The sequence below is a fragment of the Schistocerca piceifrons genome, chromosome 2 (assembly GCF_021461385.2).
Source record: "Schistocerca piceifrons isolate TAMUIC-IGC-003096 chromosome 2, iqSchPice1.1, whole genome shotgun sequence".
NCBI classification, from domain to species: Eukaryota; Metazoa; Arthropoda; class Insecta; order Orthoptera; family Acrididae; genus Schistocerca; species Schistocerca piceifrons.
Genome location: NC_060139.1, coordinates 249,904,519 through 249,919,256, shown reverse-complemented (window position 1 = coordinate 249,919,256; position 14,738 = coordinate 249,904,519). Strand labels below are relative to the sequence as shown.

The window sequence follows — 14,738 nt, the reverse complement described above, 5'->3', positions numbered from 1 at the left end:
GATTGGAATGCTGCGAGTAACATTTGTAGTGATATAATGACAAAGGAGATGACTTCCTTTTAAATACTGTGATGGTGAACAAGTCAAGGATCCATCATTATGATCCAGAAGATAAAAGACAGAGCACTGAATATCATCTATCTTCTGCTAATACAAAGAAGTTCAAAGCACAGTCACCCCTAAAAAATGCTTTTGAATGTTTTTTGGGACACTTAGCAAATTTATGTAACTCATTATCTGGCATGGAGGAGGAGTGGCAAATTCTTCTCAGTACCTAGAGACTCTAAAACATCTCCAACATTGTGTTTGCTGTGTTAGGGGCTTGCACCAATAATCTTGCAGAATGACAGCACTTGTCAACACACCTTATGCGTAACTGAGAAGGTTCTGTGAAACCTGAAGATTGAACCAATTCCACACTCTCCTTACTCCACTGATCTTGCACCTTGTGACTTTCATTGTTTTCCTCTACTCATGAAAGACATTACACCTCAGACAATGAGGTGAGGGCAGCTGTCAAGTCCTGGTTTTGAGAGAATTTGAAAGAATTTTTCAGTGATTCAATGAAAAAAACACACATTGGGAGAAATTTGTTAGTTTTTATGGTGACTATGTTGAAAAAATTTATGACTTTGAATCTTAAGAATTATACTTTAATGTCATTTTCGCCCAATCTTCCTAATTGTTTTTGTTTGTGTTCTACAAGCATGTGTGCATTATCTTTCAGCCCACCCTCTTAGGCTTTGCCTTTGCAACAAATCCTTGGATCCTGCAGTCCTTCTGGGCCCAGTCTTGCCCCTGCCTTAGACACATCTCAACCCTTGCCCTATGAACCTTACTTCACTCATCCTGCCCTCACACATTCCTCTCCACAGTGTCCCTCTTCCTCTGTTCTCTCTTACCCTCTCTAACCAATCCTCAATGTCATTGTGCACTGTGCACAAATCTGTGGCAGGAATGAACTCACCAGTGACACAACTGTGACCCATGTAGCTGGTACCCCTCCCTGGCAGCCATCAGCCACTGTTGTCTAGCCCTCCCTCCAGCTGGCTGTCTCCTCTCTCCACCTTGCCCACTCCAACTGACACGACACAACCCCTCACCCAAGCCTAATGCAACGCCAGGACAATGTAGTTGAGCAGGTGTACATTTCCATATGTGATCTTTTTAGCTCTGAAGAACAATTTGTCCAAAAGCTAGCAATGTTCCTATGGACTTCTCAACACCTTATGATGGTAACAGAAAGTATACAAAATGTAAATGAGCAAATGTAAAATGGCAATAATTTAATGTAAATACAAACCTTAAGCATTAATTTCATATGCCATTGGTATAAGTCAGTGTCACTAACCAGTGTTAAATTACGGAATCTTAAGCAACAGATTAGTCAAGTAAGTTAGTCAGACCCTTAAACACATTATAAAAAAATTCAAACTGCATAATTACAGCCAGTTGCTTATATCTGTTCCTTGCATATGTAAAGTAAGCAGCTAATGACAGAATTATTATTCTACAGTCTCTATCATTGACTGCATTACTATAATCACAAAGTTGGCAATCTTCCTCAGACAATCAGTTTTCACTCACATTGAGGTGCCAAGAGTCATGGGATACCTCCAAATATTGTGTCAAACTTCTTTTGCCTGGCATAGTGCAGCAACTCAACATGACTTGGACACAACAACTCTTGGAAGACCCTGTATAAATATTGAGCCTTATAACCTCTACAGCCATCCATAACTGCAGAAGTGTTACCAGTGCAGGGTTTTGTGCATGAACTGACCTCTCAGTTATCTCCCATAAATATTTGAAGGGATTCGTGTCGGGTGATCTAGGTGGCCAAATGATTTGCTCAAATTGTCCAGTATGTTCTTCAAATCAGTCATGAACAATTGTGGTGGGCTGATGTGGTACATTGTCACCCATGAAAATTCCATCATTGTTTGGGAATATGAAGCCCACAAATGGCTGCAAATGGTCTCCAAGTAGCCAAACATAACTATTTCCAGTCAGTGATCAGTTCAGTTGGACCAGAGGATTCAGTCCATTCCATGTAAACACAGCCCACATCATTGTGGACCCATCACCAGCTTGCATGATGTCTTGTTGACAACTTGAGTCCATGATTTTGTGGGGTTGCACCACACTTGAACCCTACCATTAGCTCTTACCAACTAAATAAGGACTCATCTGGCCAGGCCACAGTTTTACAGTCATCCAGGGTCCAACTGATATTGTCATGGGCCCAGGAGAGGCACTGCAGGCAATGTAGTGCTGTTAGCAAAGGTGCTCGTGTCAGTCACCTGCTTCCATAGTCTTTTAACATCTAATTCTGCTGCACTGTCCTAACAGATTCATTCACTGTACATCCAACACTGGTTTCTGCAGTTATTTCACAAAGTGTTACTTGTTTGTCAGCACTCACAACTATACACAAACGCCGCTGCTCTCAGACATTAAGTGAAGGTCATCGGCAACTGCATTGTCCATTGTGAGAGGTAATACTAGAAATCTAGTATTGTTGGTACACTCTAAGAATATTGAATACCCAAAACAATTTCAAAATGGAATGCCCCATACATCTAGCTCCCATTACCATTCCACATTTAAAGTCAGTTAATTCCCATTGTACAGCCACAATCACATCAGAAACCTTTTCACATGGATCACCTGAGTACAAATTACAGTTCTGTCAATGAGCTGTCCTTTAAAACCTTGTGTATGTGACACTACCACAATTTGTATATGTGCATATCACTATCCCATGACATTTGTCACCTAAGTACATGCATTAAAAAAAAAGACATAACTGCCATTCAATATTAGTCTTTTTTAATTGTAAAAATTATTTAAATTAATAAAGAAAATATCTGTTCTTATCATGGTCTGAAAACTATTTAGTAACTGAGATGTGGTCATATGAGCCATGAAGGTGACATGGTATTCAAAATCTTCATTACAAACTTTTTTGTGTCTCATAAGCACTTTACTTGTCCTGATAGATTTCAGGCACTGTAAAATTTAAGGCTTACCTCAGATGGATCTTTCCTGGTCTTGCATTCACAAATTCCACATTTACATATGCCAGCACCTGAGCACAAAAGACCTGTTACATTTGAGTAGCAGTCACTTTGATCTACTGCTGCGGTATTGTTCCTTTGACATTCACAGCGTTTCCCAGATCGAGAAGACTCACATACACATATTCCACATTCTAGTCTTCCACCATTATTACAGGCATCAGGGGATCCCTTTGGCTGGAAAAAAATATGAGAGGAAATGCATATTGAAACATTTGCATCCACCTCTGTAATACAGCTCCCAGAAGCAAATGTAAGGTAGATGGCATGTGTTATGAACTGTAAACATTGAAGATCTACTTAATTCAGTCTGATGATGAAAATGCAGAAAAAATTATACATATATTTCCAAATGCATTATAGTTAAATGAAAATTGATGATTTTAGATTATTATAACAATAATGGAAATTCCTAGATGTAAAGATACATAAAATAAGAGAAAAGCAACTACTTACCTACAAATTACTAGTGCATGAAGTACAGAAAAATGTACTACAACACAGTTAACATTAGCTTTCAAGCTCTTGCTCTTGTTCTAATAAGAGTACACACAACACAACCACACAGACACCCAAAGGTACACACTTGTAGTACCAGTGAGATTGATAATTGAATACTATGTCTCAAAAACAGTTACCTGTGTAGATGGATGTGCAGAGGGGGTAGGTAAGGACATACGAGGCAAGAAAGGGGGTAGAAGGGTAGTGTGTGTTTTTGATTATGTGTTTCTGTGTGCCACACACCAGTTCTCTACAGGTAAGTGCTTGGAGTTTCCTTATCTTATGTAAAATTATCTTTATATATGAATGGTATCTTTTATTTATGCATTCATTTACTCACTATCAAATATAACAAAGAGTTTGGCTGCTTTGAGCACATGTAAATTTTTAAGTAATTTTTAATGAATGAACCATCGGCTTACTAACAGAGGTTCTCCTCACAGCAATGGAATATCTATGCATATCATTATCTATCCTCTATTGAATACACAATGATGTTGCATAAAGTGACTGAAATTTTTGAAAGACATACAGCAGAAGATAAAAGGGTTGCTCTGAGATGTGAAATAGCAAAGGCACCAAATAAAAACCTTGGAAAAGGAGATGAAACCCTATAGGAAACCTTTACTAACATATCAGGTATTAAATTTAATTTATGAACAGAAAATATATGAAAATACTGCAGGAATACAGACATCTAAAACATCAGATTGACAAAAACTGTAAAATTGCAAAGCAGAAGTGGCTAGAAGAGAAATGCTAAGCTGTGTATAGAAGCATGTGTGACTACACGAAATATAGATGCTGCATATGGGAAAAATAAAGAACATTGGAGAAAATGGGAGCAGACATTTGCAAGAGTTCAGATGACAAGCAAATAAAATGTAGGGAAGGGAAAGCTTTTTTATTGATGTTTTATTTGTCCAGTTTCATCATGCAACACAAACTGTACGAATGATATTAGACACATCAGAATAAGGATGCAGTTACACAAAGTGTTTCAAGGACTTTGCATCAACTGTCTAGGAGTAATAGATCATGTCATAAGGAACATATTTGTTGGAGACCAAATGTTCGCCAATGCTTCCTGGCAATTCTACGCATTCTTTATCATTCATCCACCCTGGGAAAATGAGACTGCACTGAATTAGAAATATCTGTTAACCATGTGTGCTGTGTAACACCTAATCCAGTAAATTGATTGAGTGATTTTCAACAAGAAAACCGTAGAAATAGCTGCCACTATGTGAAGAAAGATATTTTAGAAGTGAATGAGGAACTTCACTTATGCTGGCCCTACTGTCTTCACACCAAGCCGGTGACTGGATTATAAGCAACACACAAGGCATATAGGAGTCATATAATGCCTACACTCTGCTGGTTCTCATGGATGTAATGGCTAAAAAGTACACTCTGTGTTACTGGGAAGCATCAGCAAACATTTTGTCTCTAAGAAAAGTTGTTCACCATTATTTGATATATCAGCCTTAGATTTTTGATATAAAAACTTTGAAATGCACTGTTTAGTATTAGAAAAAAAGATGTGATAGTAAGTAGGTATATATTCTTATAGTTTATCAACAATGGAGGAAAAGACAGATTGCTACTTACTGTAAAGAAGACACATTAAGTTGCAAATTAGTGCAATTAAAAGACACAAAAAGTTTTCGGCCATATCCTTCATCAGCAAAAGAGAAACAAACATAACTTAATACACACAAACAAGCATGCCTCACGCGTACTTGACCACCAACTCTGGCAGCCCAGATTAATTTATCAGTGTGTCACTAACTGCTTAAGGACAAGCCAAAATAAAGATATAGTAATATATATACCAGCAAAATAAGTAAGCATATTAAAAATAGATAACCATTCTTACTGTCTAAGTCTATCAGTAACTGTTCAGGAAACATTTATTTTTACATATTCAGAAATTCTTTAGCAGAATAGAAACAGTGCTTTATGAGACATGCCTTTAATTTCATTTTAAATATTGAATATCTGGTGGTTTTTACTTCCTCTAGTATCTTTGGTGTAATATGACACCAATGTTAAGAATGCTCCCCTGAAAGAATGTTTTTCTGTAATGTATTTAGCGTATATTCGATATTCTCATATAACAGTTGTGTACATTATTGATCAAGATATAGTCCCCAGATACAAAATATTTTCATAAATAAATTACCTTGCAATGTTCAGAACACCACTTTCAGCAAGGAAAAATTAACAGGGCTCAATTTTTCTAAGGCCACAACTTATTATTAGAGCTCATTTTTGAATTCTAAAACATTTATACTGTCAGTCGCTGTGTGCTCAAAAGATGATCCCATATCAGAACAGGGAGCAGAACAGTGTGCAGGTGTTCTGCTTGCTGTACAATACAATATTCTTAGACTGTATCACATGGATGAGAGCTTCTATGATAAGTTATTTACATGTGTTTCCTATTTAAAGCCCTGTCAAACCCAGTAACATAACACACATGCTGTAGAAGGCCCAGCCAGCTAAGTTAAGGTGCTACACTCTTGAGAGCACAAATGTACTGTTCAGCCGTGACAGTGATGGTCTGGCCACCAGCTTGAGTGGCACTGGAAAATTTCTAATCCAGTGGTGGTTAGCAATTTGAAACAAACAACTGGCCTGGTTAGGTAGCAGACAGGCAGTTCCCTGCCCATTAAGGAGGTACTGAAGGACAAGATGCTTGGCCAGAGCTAACTTCTGTTATTTTTAAAAGTGAAGGAATATCCAAATATTAAACACACAATAGTAATTCAACCACTCTCTGTAGAACTAATCTGAGTACACCAAGGTCACCAAGCAGTTACAATGGTTTCATCAAAATACTGATATCTGTGATATCTCTAATAATATAGAAATTAGCTTTTGAATGCAAGCAAACAAATTGAAAACTATCTAAAGTTAATCACAAGTAAGCACTACACATGATCTTGACAGACATTGTATTGAACTGTAACACTGCATTCTAGTTATCAGTCATGAATGCTACACAGCCAGAATCAATCTAGTGTTAAGTTAAAACATAGATGTAGTGCATACCAGTGTCAGATCATCATGTCCTCCACATGAACACTGAGTCCAGCTTTATACTTTCATCATTAATCATCCATGCAATCTAGCTGTTGATTATTTCTTTAATACTGTTCTGTATGGAAGTACACAATTAATTATTTATATGGAATTACTGAATATAACAACGTTGTCTGGTACTGTTTAAACCAAAAAGAACTGAACTTTTACACACTGTAAATACTTTTACTGTAATAGTAGCCGGCCGCGGTGGTCTCGCGGTTAAGGCGCTCAGTTCAGAACCGCGTGACTGCTACGGTCGCAGGTTCGAATCCTGTCTCGGGCTTGGATGTGTGTGATGTCCTTAGGTTAGTTAGGTTTAAGTAGTTCTAAGTTCTAGGGGACTGATGACCACAGAAGTTAAGTCCCATAGTGCTCAGAGCCATTTGAACCATTTTTTGTAATAGTATAAGGCAAAGTGTGGTGGTCCATTACTAAGCAATCCCTTTTACTAAGCATTCCATTTTATTAAGCATTAGATTTAAGAAAGACTGTAAGTTGGAAGGGAGACAGACTGTGGCCCAGTGGCATGGACCTGTATGTGGTTGCACGTATTATTGGCAGGAAAAAAACAGCTATGTTTTGGAAGTCATAAGAGCAGTTTTCAAGTGATGGTTTCACTTGTGTAACATGTGGTCACACTAGATACCATAACAATTGATGGGACTCTGAAAATATTCATATGACGTGAGACTTAGTCAACATTCAGGAGTTGAGACATGCTGTCAAGTTGAGGTCTATGATGGGGTATTGGGAGACTTCATACATTTTCACATTAATACACAATGGTAAGCTTTATTATGGAATTTATCGTATTATGAATTATTTAAATGATTATGTAGGACCACCACCTGTGGCGGTTTCACCTGCTTTAATTTTATTTGGTTGCTGATTGTTGTCCTCAGTATTGATGTACAGCTGAAAAATGGGTTGTGGATTCAGACACTGACTACTTTAAATGAAGTAGCTGGTAGATACACAGTTACATTTTACAGTACTTTAATTTTCACTTTGTACAGCCCCCTAATAATACACAGTTAAATGTGTATGGCCAGTGCACTATTGTTTAAACTTTCCATTAGCCTCATTAATAGTTTGCAGGTGAAACTCCACACACTGTTACAATAGTTTCTTGTTGAACATCTATGAGCAGTAACAACTAACCACCAAGTTCACAGTTCTTGAAGAATAATCAGGTACATATGGAGCAGACATTGTCACTGTTTTTACATACAGCCTAATTGTTTAACACTTATTCCACAGTTGATCTGAAGCATTGTTGTTGTAATAACCAGTACAGGTTTCTCGTCTGAAACTTGGCCGTGGACTGACTGTCTCCTGACCAAAAATTGGGTCCTTATATATCATCACAATAATAGGTGCTGAAGCTGCACATTGTTCAAAGTTTAATTTACAGAAATTACAACTAAATCTTACTTTATTAAATTAACTGACTACATCAAAAAATTGGTTCTTTTTAGCAGTTTCTTCTACTATGAGGTTTAGGCTGAATTATTTGTTTAAATCAAGAAATTAACAATTATTGTTATGCAAACAATACTTTGGACGAAACTGTTAATTACTTTGGAATTAACTAAGGGGTGCTTTTGCTAACATGTTTCTGAATAGAGCCAAACAGATACTTTAAGATTACTAGCATTTTGTGTTCAAAACGTTTACAATTATTACATAACTTATATTTGTTTATATGTCAACAATAGAATTTAAGTTACAGAACAATTACTGATTTCACCCTGTAACAAACAATACTAACTAGGAATAGTCAAAATAAATCAGAAAATCAATTAGATACATAAAACTAAGCACAAAATGAGATCTGGTGTTAAATCCTTTAGAACTGAGGGTCAACCTTTCTCTTTTTTGAAAATACAGATTATAGTCATGTTCGTTAATGGTATATTGTAGAAAGTGAAAAAAATGAATTTAAGGAGGCAAATGGCAAAACAAGAGGGGAATTAAAAATATCCCAGCTTGCTTCATCACACACCTTTAATTATTTCAAAGTACTGCTGAATAACAAAATGATCATTTCAGTTAAAATCTTCTTGATTGACAATGTTATTTAATTGTGACATCACCTGATATCATTTATTTTATTTAATACAAGTTGCACTGTATATTATTTATTATTCACAATGACTTGCCAATGTCTGGTAAATTAGGCTGTAAGACCAATGGCAATTGATGTATATTACGCAGACAAACTGCTGCAGGCTGTTAAAGCTGATGTATGTTGCTCAACCTCTATGACAATAATAAATCAAATATCTAATCTGAGCCATACATTTACCCAATACTAGTCTTCATCATATTCTTTCCCAGTAGGTCACATGTGGTTTGTCTCATCTGGGATAGTAAAATGCGATCTTTGCTTAACTCATTCATTCCTCTTTCCACCGGTACGTTGCAACCCGAAATTCCAAAAATTTTTGAAATAGTTATATTTCCTAGAGGACCATTTTTTAGTGTTTCTTGAATGAACATTTGCCTTAATGGTTGAAATAAATGAAAGTTGACACATATGGTTTATCTAGTATTTACAATGAGTTTGTTTCTGGTGAACTACACTGAACGTCTTTTTATAGAACTTCCTACTACTGACTGCAGTGTTTCTGGGCTGGATCCAGTGAGCAATACGCTGGTGTCATTGGGAAATAGGATGGTTTTTTGGGACTCAAATATTCAACAGCATTGTCTACATAAACCAACAAGAGTAGAGGTCCTCGAATTGTGTCCTGAGGTACACCCTATTATACTGGTAATTCATTGCAAAAGAAAGAATTGTTTCTTCTTTAACTTAGAGTGTTGAACACATATTGAAGTGATAGCTACTGTCTGTGCTTTTCTTTGATGTGAATGTAAGGTAGAACAAATCTACAGAAGAGACATACAAACAATAGAAATATGAAGGCAATATTGTGAAAAAGGGAGAAGAATTAGATGTTATGAGATTGGGTTGTGATACTGTGAGAAGAATTTGATGAAGCACTAAAAAACTTAAGCTGAAACAAGACACTTGGAGTAGATGACATTCCCTATGATTCTTGTGTGGACCAACCACTACAAAACTAATGCATCTGTTGTGCAAGATCTCCTCACATTTCAAGAATTCCAAATAAACGAGATGCTGACAGGTGTGAATATTCCCAGAATGAGATTTTCACTCTGCAGCAGAGTGTGCGCTGACATGAAACTTCCTGGCAGATTAAAACTGTGCACCGGACCGAGACTCAAACTCGGGACCTTTGCCTTTCGCGGGCAAGTGCTCTATCATCTGAGCTACCCAAGCATGAATCACGCCTCATCCTCACAGCTTTACTTCCACCAGTACCTTGTCTCTTACCTTTCAAACTTTACAGAAGCTCTCCTGCAAACCTTGCAGGACTAGCACTCCTGAAAGAAAGGATATTGCGGAGACATGGCAATTTGCCAATCTTTGGAATGCTTTGAAATCTTATCAAGAACTGAATGAATATTTATGCAACTTCTCTGCTCGGCTCTGCTCTGCTCTCGTTGACCAACACCTTCAACCTATTACCTGCAACCTGCCCACATATACAAAAGATACCAACCATTTCCTCCACCGACTCTCCACAGTTCCTGACCACACAATGCCCTGATCATCACTATTGATGCCACCTCCCTGTACTCTAACATTCCTAATGCCCATGGCATTACTGCTATTGAACACTACTTTTCCCAATGCTCATGGATTCCAAACCAACAACCTCCTTCCTAGATGCCATTATCAACTATATTCTGACCCGTAATTACTTCTCCTTACAAATCTGGGTATGGCTATGGGCACCTGCATGGCACCATCCTTTGCCAACCTATTCATGGGACATCTAGAGCAATTCTTCCTAAAAGCCCAGAATCCTAGACCCTTCAACTGGTTCAGAATCATTGATGACATCTTAGCTATCTGGATTGGAGGTGAGGACACCCTATCTGCATTCCTCCAGAACCTCAACAACTTCTCCCCCATTTGCTTCTTCTGGTCCTACTTAAAAAACCTTAATCTTCTCCCAACATCACCACTGCTGAAGCCCAAGCTATCCGTGATCTGAAGGCTGACCGATCCATCGTCATTCTTCCAGCAGACAAGGGTTCCACGACCGTGGTACTTGATCGTTGGGAGTATGTGGCTGAGGGACTGCGTAAGCTTTCAGACAACACCACATACAAAGTTTGCCAAGGTAATCCCATTCCTGATGTCTAGGCAGAACTTCAAGGAATCCTCAGAACCTTAGGCCCCCTACAAAACCTTTCACCTGACTCCATCAACCTCCTGACCCCACCGACACCCCGCACCCCTACCTTCTTCCTAAAATTCACAAACCCAATCATCCCAACCGCCCCATTGTAGCTGGTTACCAAGCCCCCACAGAAAGTATCTCTGCCTACATAGATCAACACCTTCAACCCATTACATGCAGTCTCCCATCCTTCATCAAAGACACCAACCATTTTCTCGAATGCCTGGAATCCTTACCCAATCTATTACCCTCGGAAACCATCCTTGTAACCATTGATGCCACTTCCTTATACACAAATATTCTGCACGTCCAGGGCCTCGCTGCGATGGAGCACTTCCTTTCACGCCGATCACCTGCCACCCTACCTAAAACCTCTTTCCTCATTACCTTAGCCAGCTTCATCCAGACCCACAACTTCTTCACTTTTGAAGGCCAGACATACCAACAATTAAAGGGAACAGCCATGGGTACCAGGATGGCCCCCTCGTACGCCAACCTATTCATGGGTCGCTTAGAGGAAGCCTTCTTGGTTACCCAGGCCTGCCAACCCAAAGTTTGGTACAGATTTATTGATGACATCTTCATGATCTGGACTCACAGTGAAGAAGAACTCCAGAATTTCCTCTCCAACCTCAACTCCTTTGGTTCCATCAGATTCACCTGGTCCTACTCCAAATCCCATGCCACTTTCCTTGACGTTGACCTCCATCTGTCCAATGGCCAGCTTCACACGTCCGTCCACATCAAACCCACCAACAAGCAACAGTACCTCCCTTATGACAGCTGCCACCCATTCCACATCAAACGGTCCCTTCCCTACAGCCTAGGTCTTCATGGCAAACAAATCTGCTCCAGTCCGGAATCCCTGAACCATTACACCAACAACCTGAAAACAGCTTTCATATCCCGCAACTACCCTCCCGACCTGGTACAGAAGCAAATAACCAGAGCCACTTCCTCATCCCCTCAGACCCAGAACCTCCCACAGAAGAACCACAAAAGTGCCCCACTTGTGATAGGATACTTTCCGGGACTGGATCAGACTCTGAATGTGGCTCTCCAGCAAGGATACCACTTCCTCAAATCCTGCCCTGAAATGAGATCCATCCTTCATGAAATCCTTCCCACTCCACCAAGAGTGTCTTTCCGCCGTCCACCTAACCTTCGTAACCTCTTGGTTCATCCCTATGAAATCCCCAAACCACCTTCCTTACCCTCTGGCTCCTACCCTTGTAACTGCCCCCGGTGTAAAACCTGTCCAATGCACCCTCTCACCACCACCTACTCCAGTCCTGTAACCCGGAAGGTGTACACGATCAAAGGCAGAGCCATGTGTGAAAGCACCCACGTGATTTACCAACTGACCTGCCTACACTGTGAAGCTTTCTATGTGGGAATGACCAGCAACAAACTGTCCATTCGCATGAATGGACACAGGCAGACAGTGTTTGTTGGTAATGAGGATCACCCTGTGGCTAAACATGCCTTGGTGCACGGCCAGCACATCTTGGCACAGTGTTACACCGTTCGGGTTATCTGGATACTTCCCACTAACACCAACCTGTCAGAACTCCGGAGATGGGAACTTGCCCTTCAGTATATCCTCTCTTCTCATTATCCACCAGGCCTCAACCTCCGCTAATTTCAAGTCACCGCCACTCATACCTCACCTGTCTTTCAACAACATCTTTGCCTCTGTACTTCCGCCTCGACTGACATCTCTGCCCAAACTCTTTGCCTTTACAAATGTCTGCTTGTGTCTGTGTATGTGCAGATGGATATGTGTGTTGTTGTGCGAGTGTATACCTGTCCTTTTTTTCCCCTAAGGTAAGTCTTTCCGCTCCCGGGATTGGAATGACTCCTTACCCTCTCCCTTAAAACCCACATCCTTTCGTCTTTCCCTCTCCTTCCCTCTTTCCTGACGAAGCAACCATTGGTTCCAAAAGCTAGAATTTTGTGTGTATGTATGTGTTTGTTTGTGTTTCTATCGACCTGCCAGCACTTTCGTATAGTAAGTCACATCATCTATGTTTTTAAATATACTGTATAGAGTTTTTTGGTCAAGATCTACTGAAGCACATCACCTTGTATGTAGATAACATTCTGATTGCAAGCAATACATGGAATGAACATATGGCAATCTTAAAGAAAGTTTTTCAGAAATTCGAATCTGCAGGTGCTAAACTGAACCTGAAAAAAATCTCCTAGGTCAGGGGAAGCCAACTATATTGTATGCACACTCCCTTTCACTCGACTTGGAGGATAAAACACCAAAATGTGCAGGGATGCTAGTCTAAGTAGATGGAGAAGCAGATTTTCCAATTAATATGTTATGCATAGTTGAACACTAGGCAGAAAACAAGGAGTTGGATAAAGCACAGTGCTTTGTATGCCATAATTTGACATACATATGAGAAGTTGATCAAAGCCATGTAGTGCCCATCAGTGTAGATAATTTTGGATCAGTGGAAGTAAAGCTAGCATGACATGCACTGATAACCAATTTGGAAAAGTCGGTGGAAAAAGAGATTTATAGAGAAATCAGTATAAAGTACACTAAGCCTGAACAGTCTGTCAATTTTGCTGCACTGTGAGGGAAAGTGTCACATTTGCACGGAAGTGATAGGGAGGTAATGGAAAAATTGTTTGTGGAATATGCAGAATTATTCAACCTTCCAAGACCATTTCCAACTAGGCCACTTATGCAGCAGAGAATTCCCACTGGAAACTTCCAGTGTATAGGAAGCTATGCCAGATTCCACATTACCTCAAACCAATGATGGAGGAATTTGTAAACCAACATCTCTGTGATGGAATAATAGAAGAGAGTACCAGCCAATGGGGCTGGTGAGGGGTGAGGAGAGGAGGAGGGGGGGAGGGGGGGGGGAGCATCAGTCATTATTGTACCAAAACAATAGCTCAGAAGGCAGTAGGGCATATAGATTCAGTTGTGACTATCAATAATGAATCAGCATATGGTAACACTGCACACCCAGTATCACATAATACAAAGACTTTGAATAAGCTGAGGCAATACCATTATTTTGCAACTATGGATCGATGAAGTGGGTACCATCCATCGTCGGTAGTGCCAGAGAATGAATATAATCCACATTTACAGTTCTGGTCATTAACTGCACCACTGAATGCCATTTGGGTTGACAAATGCCCCTGTGACATTCCAAAGCCTATTGTCTGGGGAATTATGAGGCCTGAAACTGCAATGACACATGGTATACTTAGATAATATTACAGTATTTTCTAGACATATAAGAACACATGGTACATTTGTGGGACATCTTTAGTCATTTGTGAGCAGCACTACTTTTAGTTTATAAAAGCGTTATTTTTTATCAAAAGAAATATGTTATTTGGGCCATGTTATCAGTCAGGATCATGGGCAAACAGACCCACAGCTCATAAAAGCCATGCAGGAATTCCCTATTCCTACTATGGGAAAAGAGCATCAATGATGTATGTACAAAGACTGAAGCAATGAATGAAGCCCAGGTCTCATGCTCACTAGGCACATGTGCTAACCACTATGCCTCCCTGCCACAGTGGTTTTGCACAACTGCATGGACTACCCCAGATGTCTGAGACTTGACAAGATCTCTGGAACCATGAACTACCCCAGATGTCTGAGACTTGAAAAGGTCTCTGGAACCATATAGTTTCATTAGAATAAAGCACCTATGTCTGGCTTTCAGGCACAATCCCCTGTTTCATTTGACACTGAGGTGCTATTCCAACACAATTGGAGACACACTGCAAGCTTGTTCAAGTTTAA

The 14,738-nt window shown here is 39.5% G+C and overlaps 1 protein-coding gene across 1 annotated transcript in view; it reads right to left on the bottom strand.

Annotated features, from left to right (window-relative positions):
- Positions 1 to 14,738, bottom strand: part of LOC124776259 (integrin beta-PS-like) — a 255,767-nt gene that overhangs the window by 48,199 nt on the left and 192,830 nt on the right. The window contains exon 10 of the mRNA XM_047251151.1: positions 3,033 to 3,257. Within this exon, the coding sequence (XP_047107107.1) occupies positions 3,033 to 3,257 (225 nt within the window). The remainder of the gene's footprint in view (positions 1 to 3,032; positions 3,258 to 14,738) is intronic.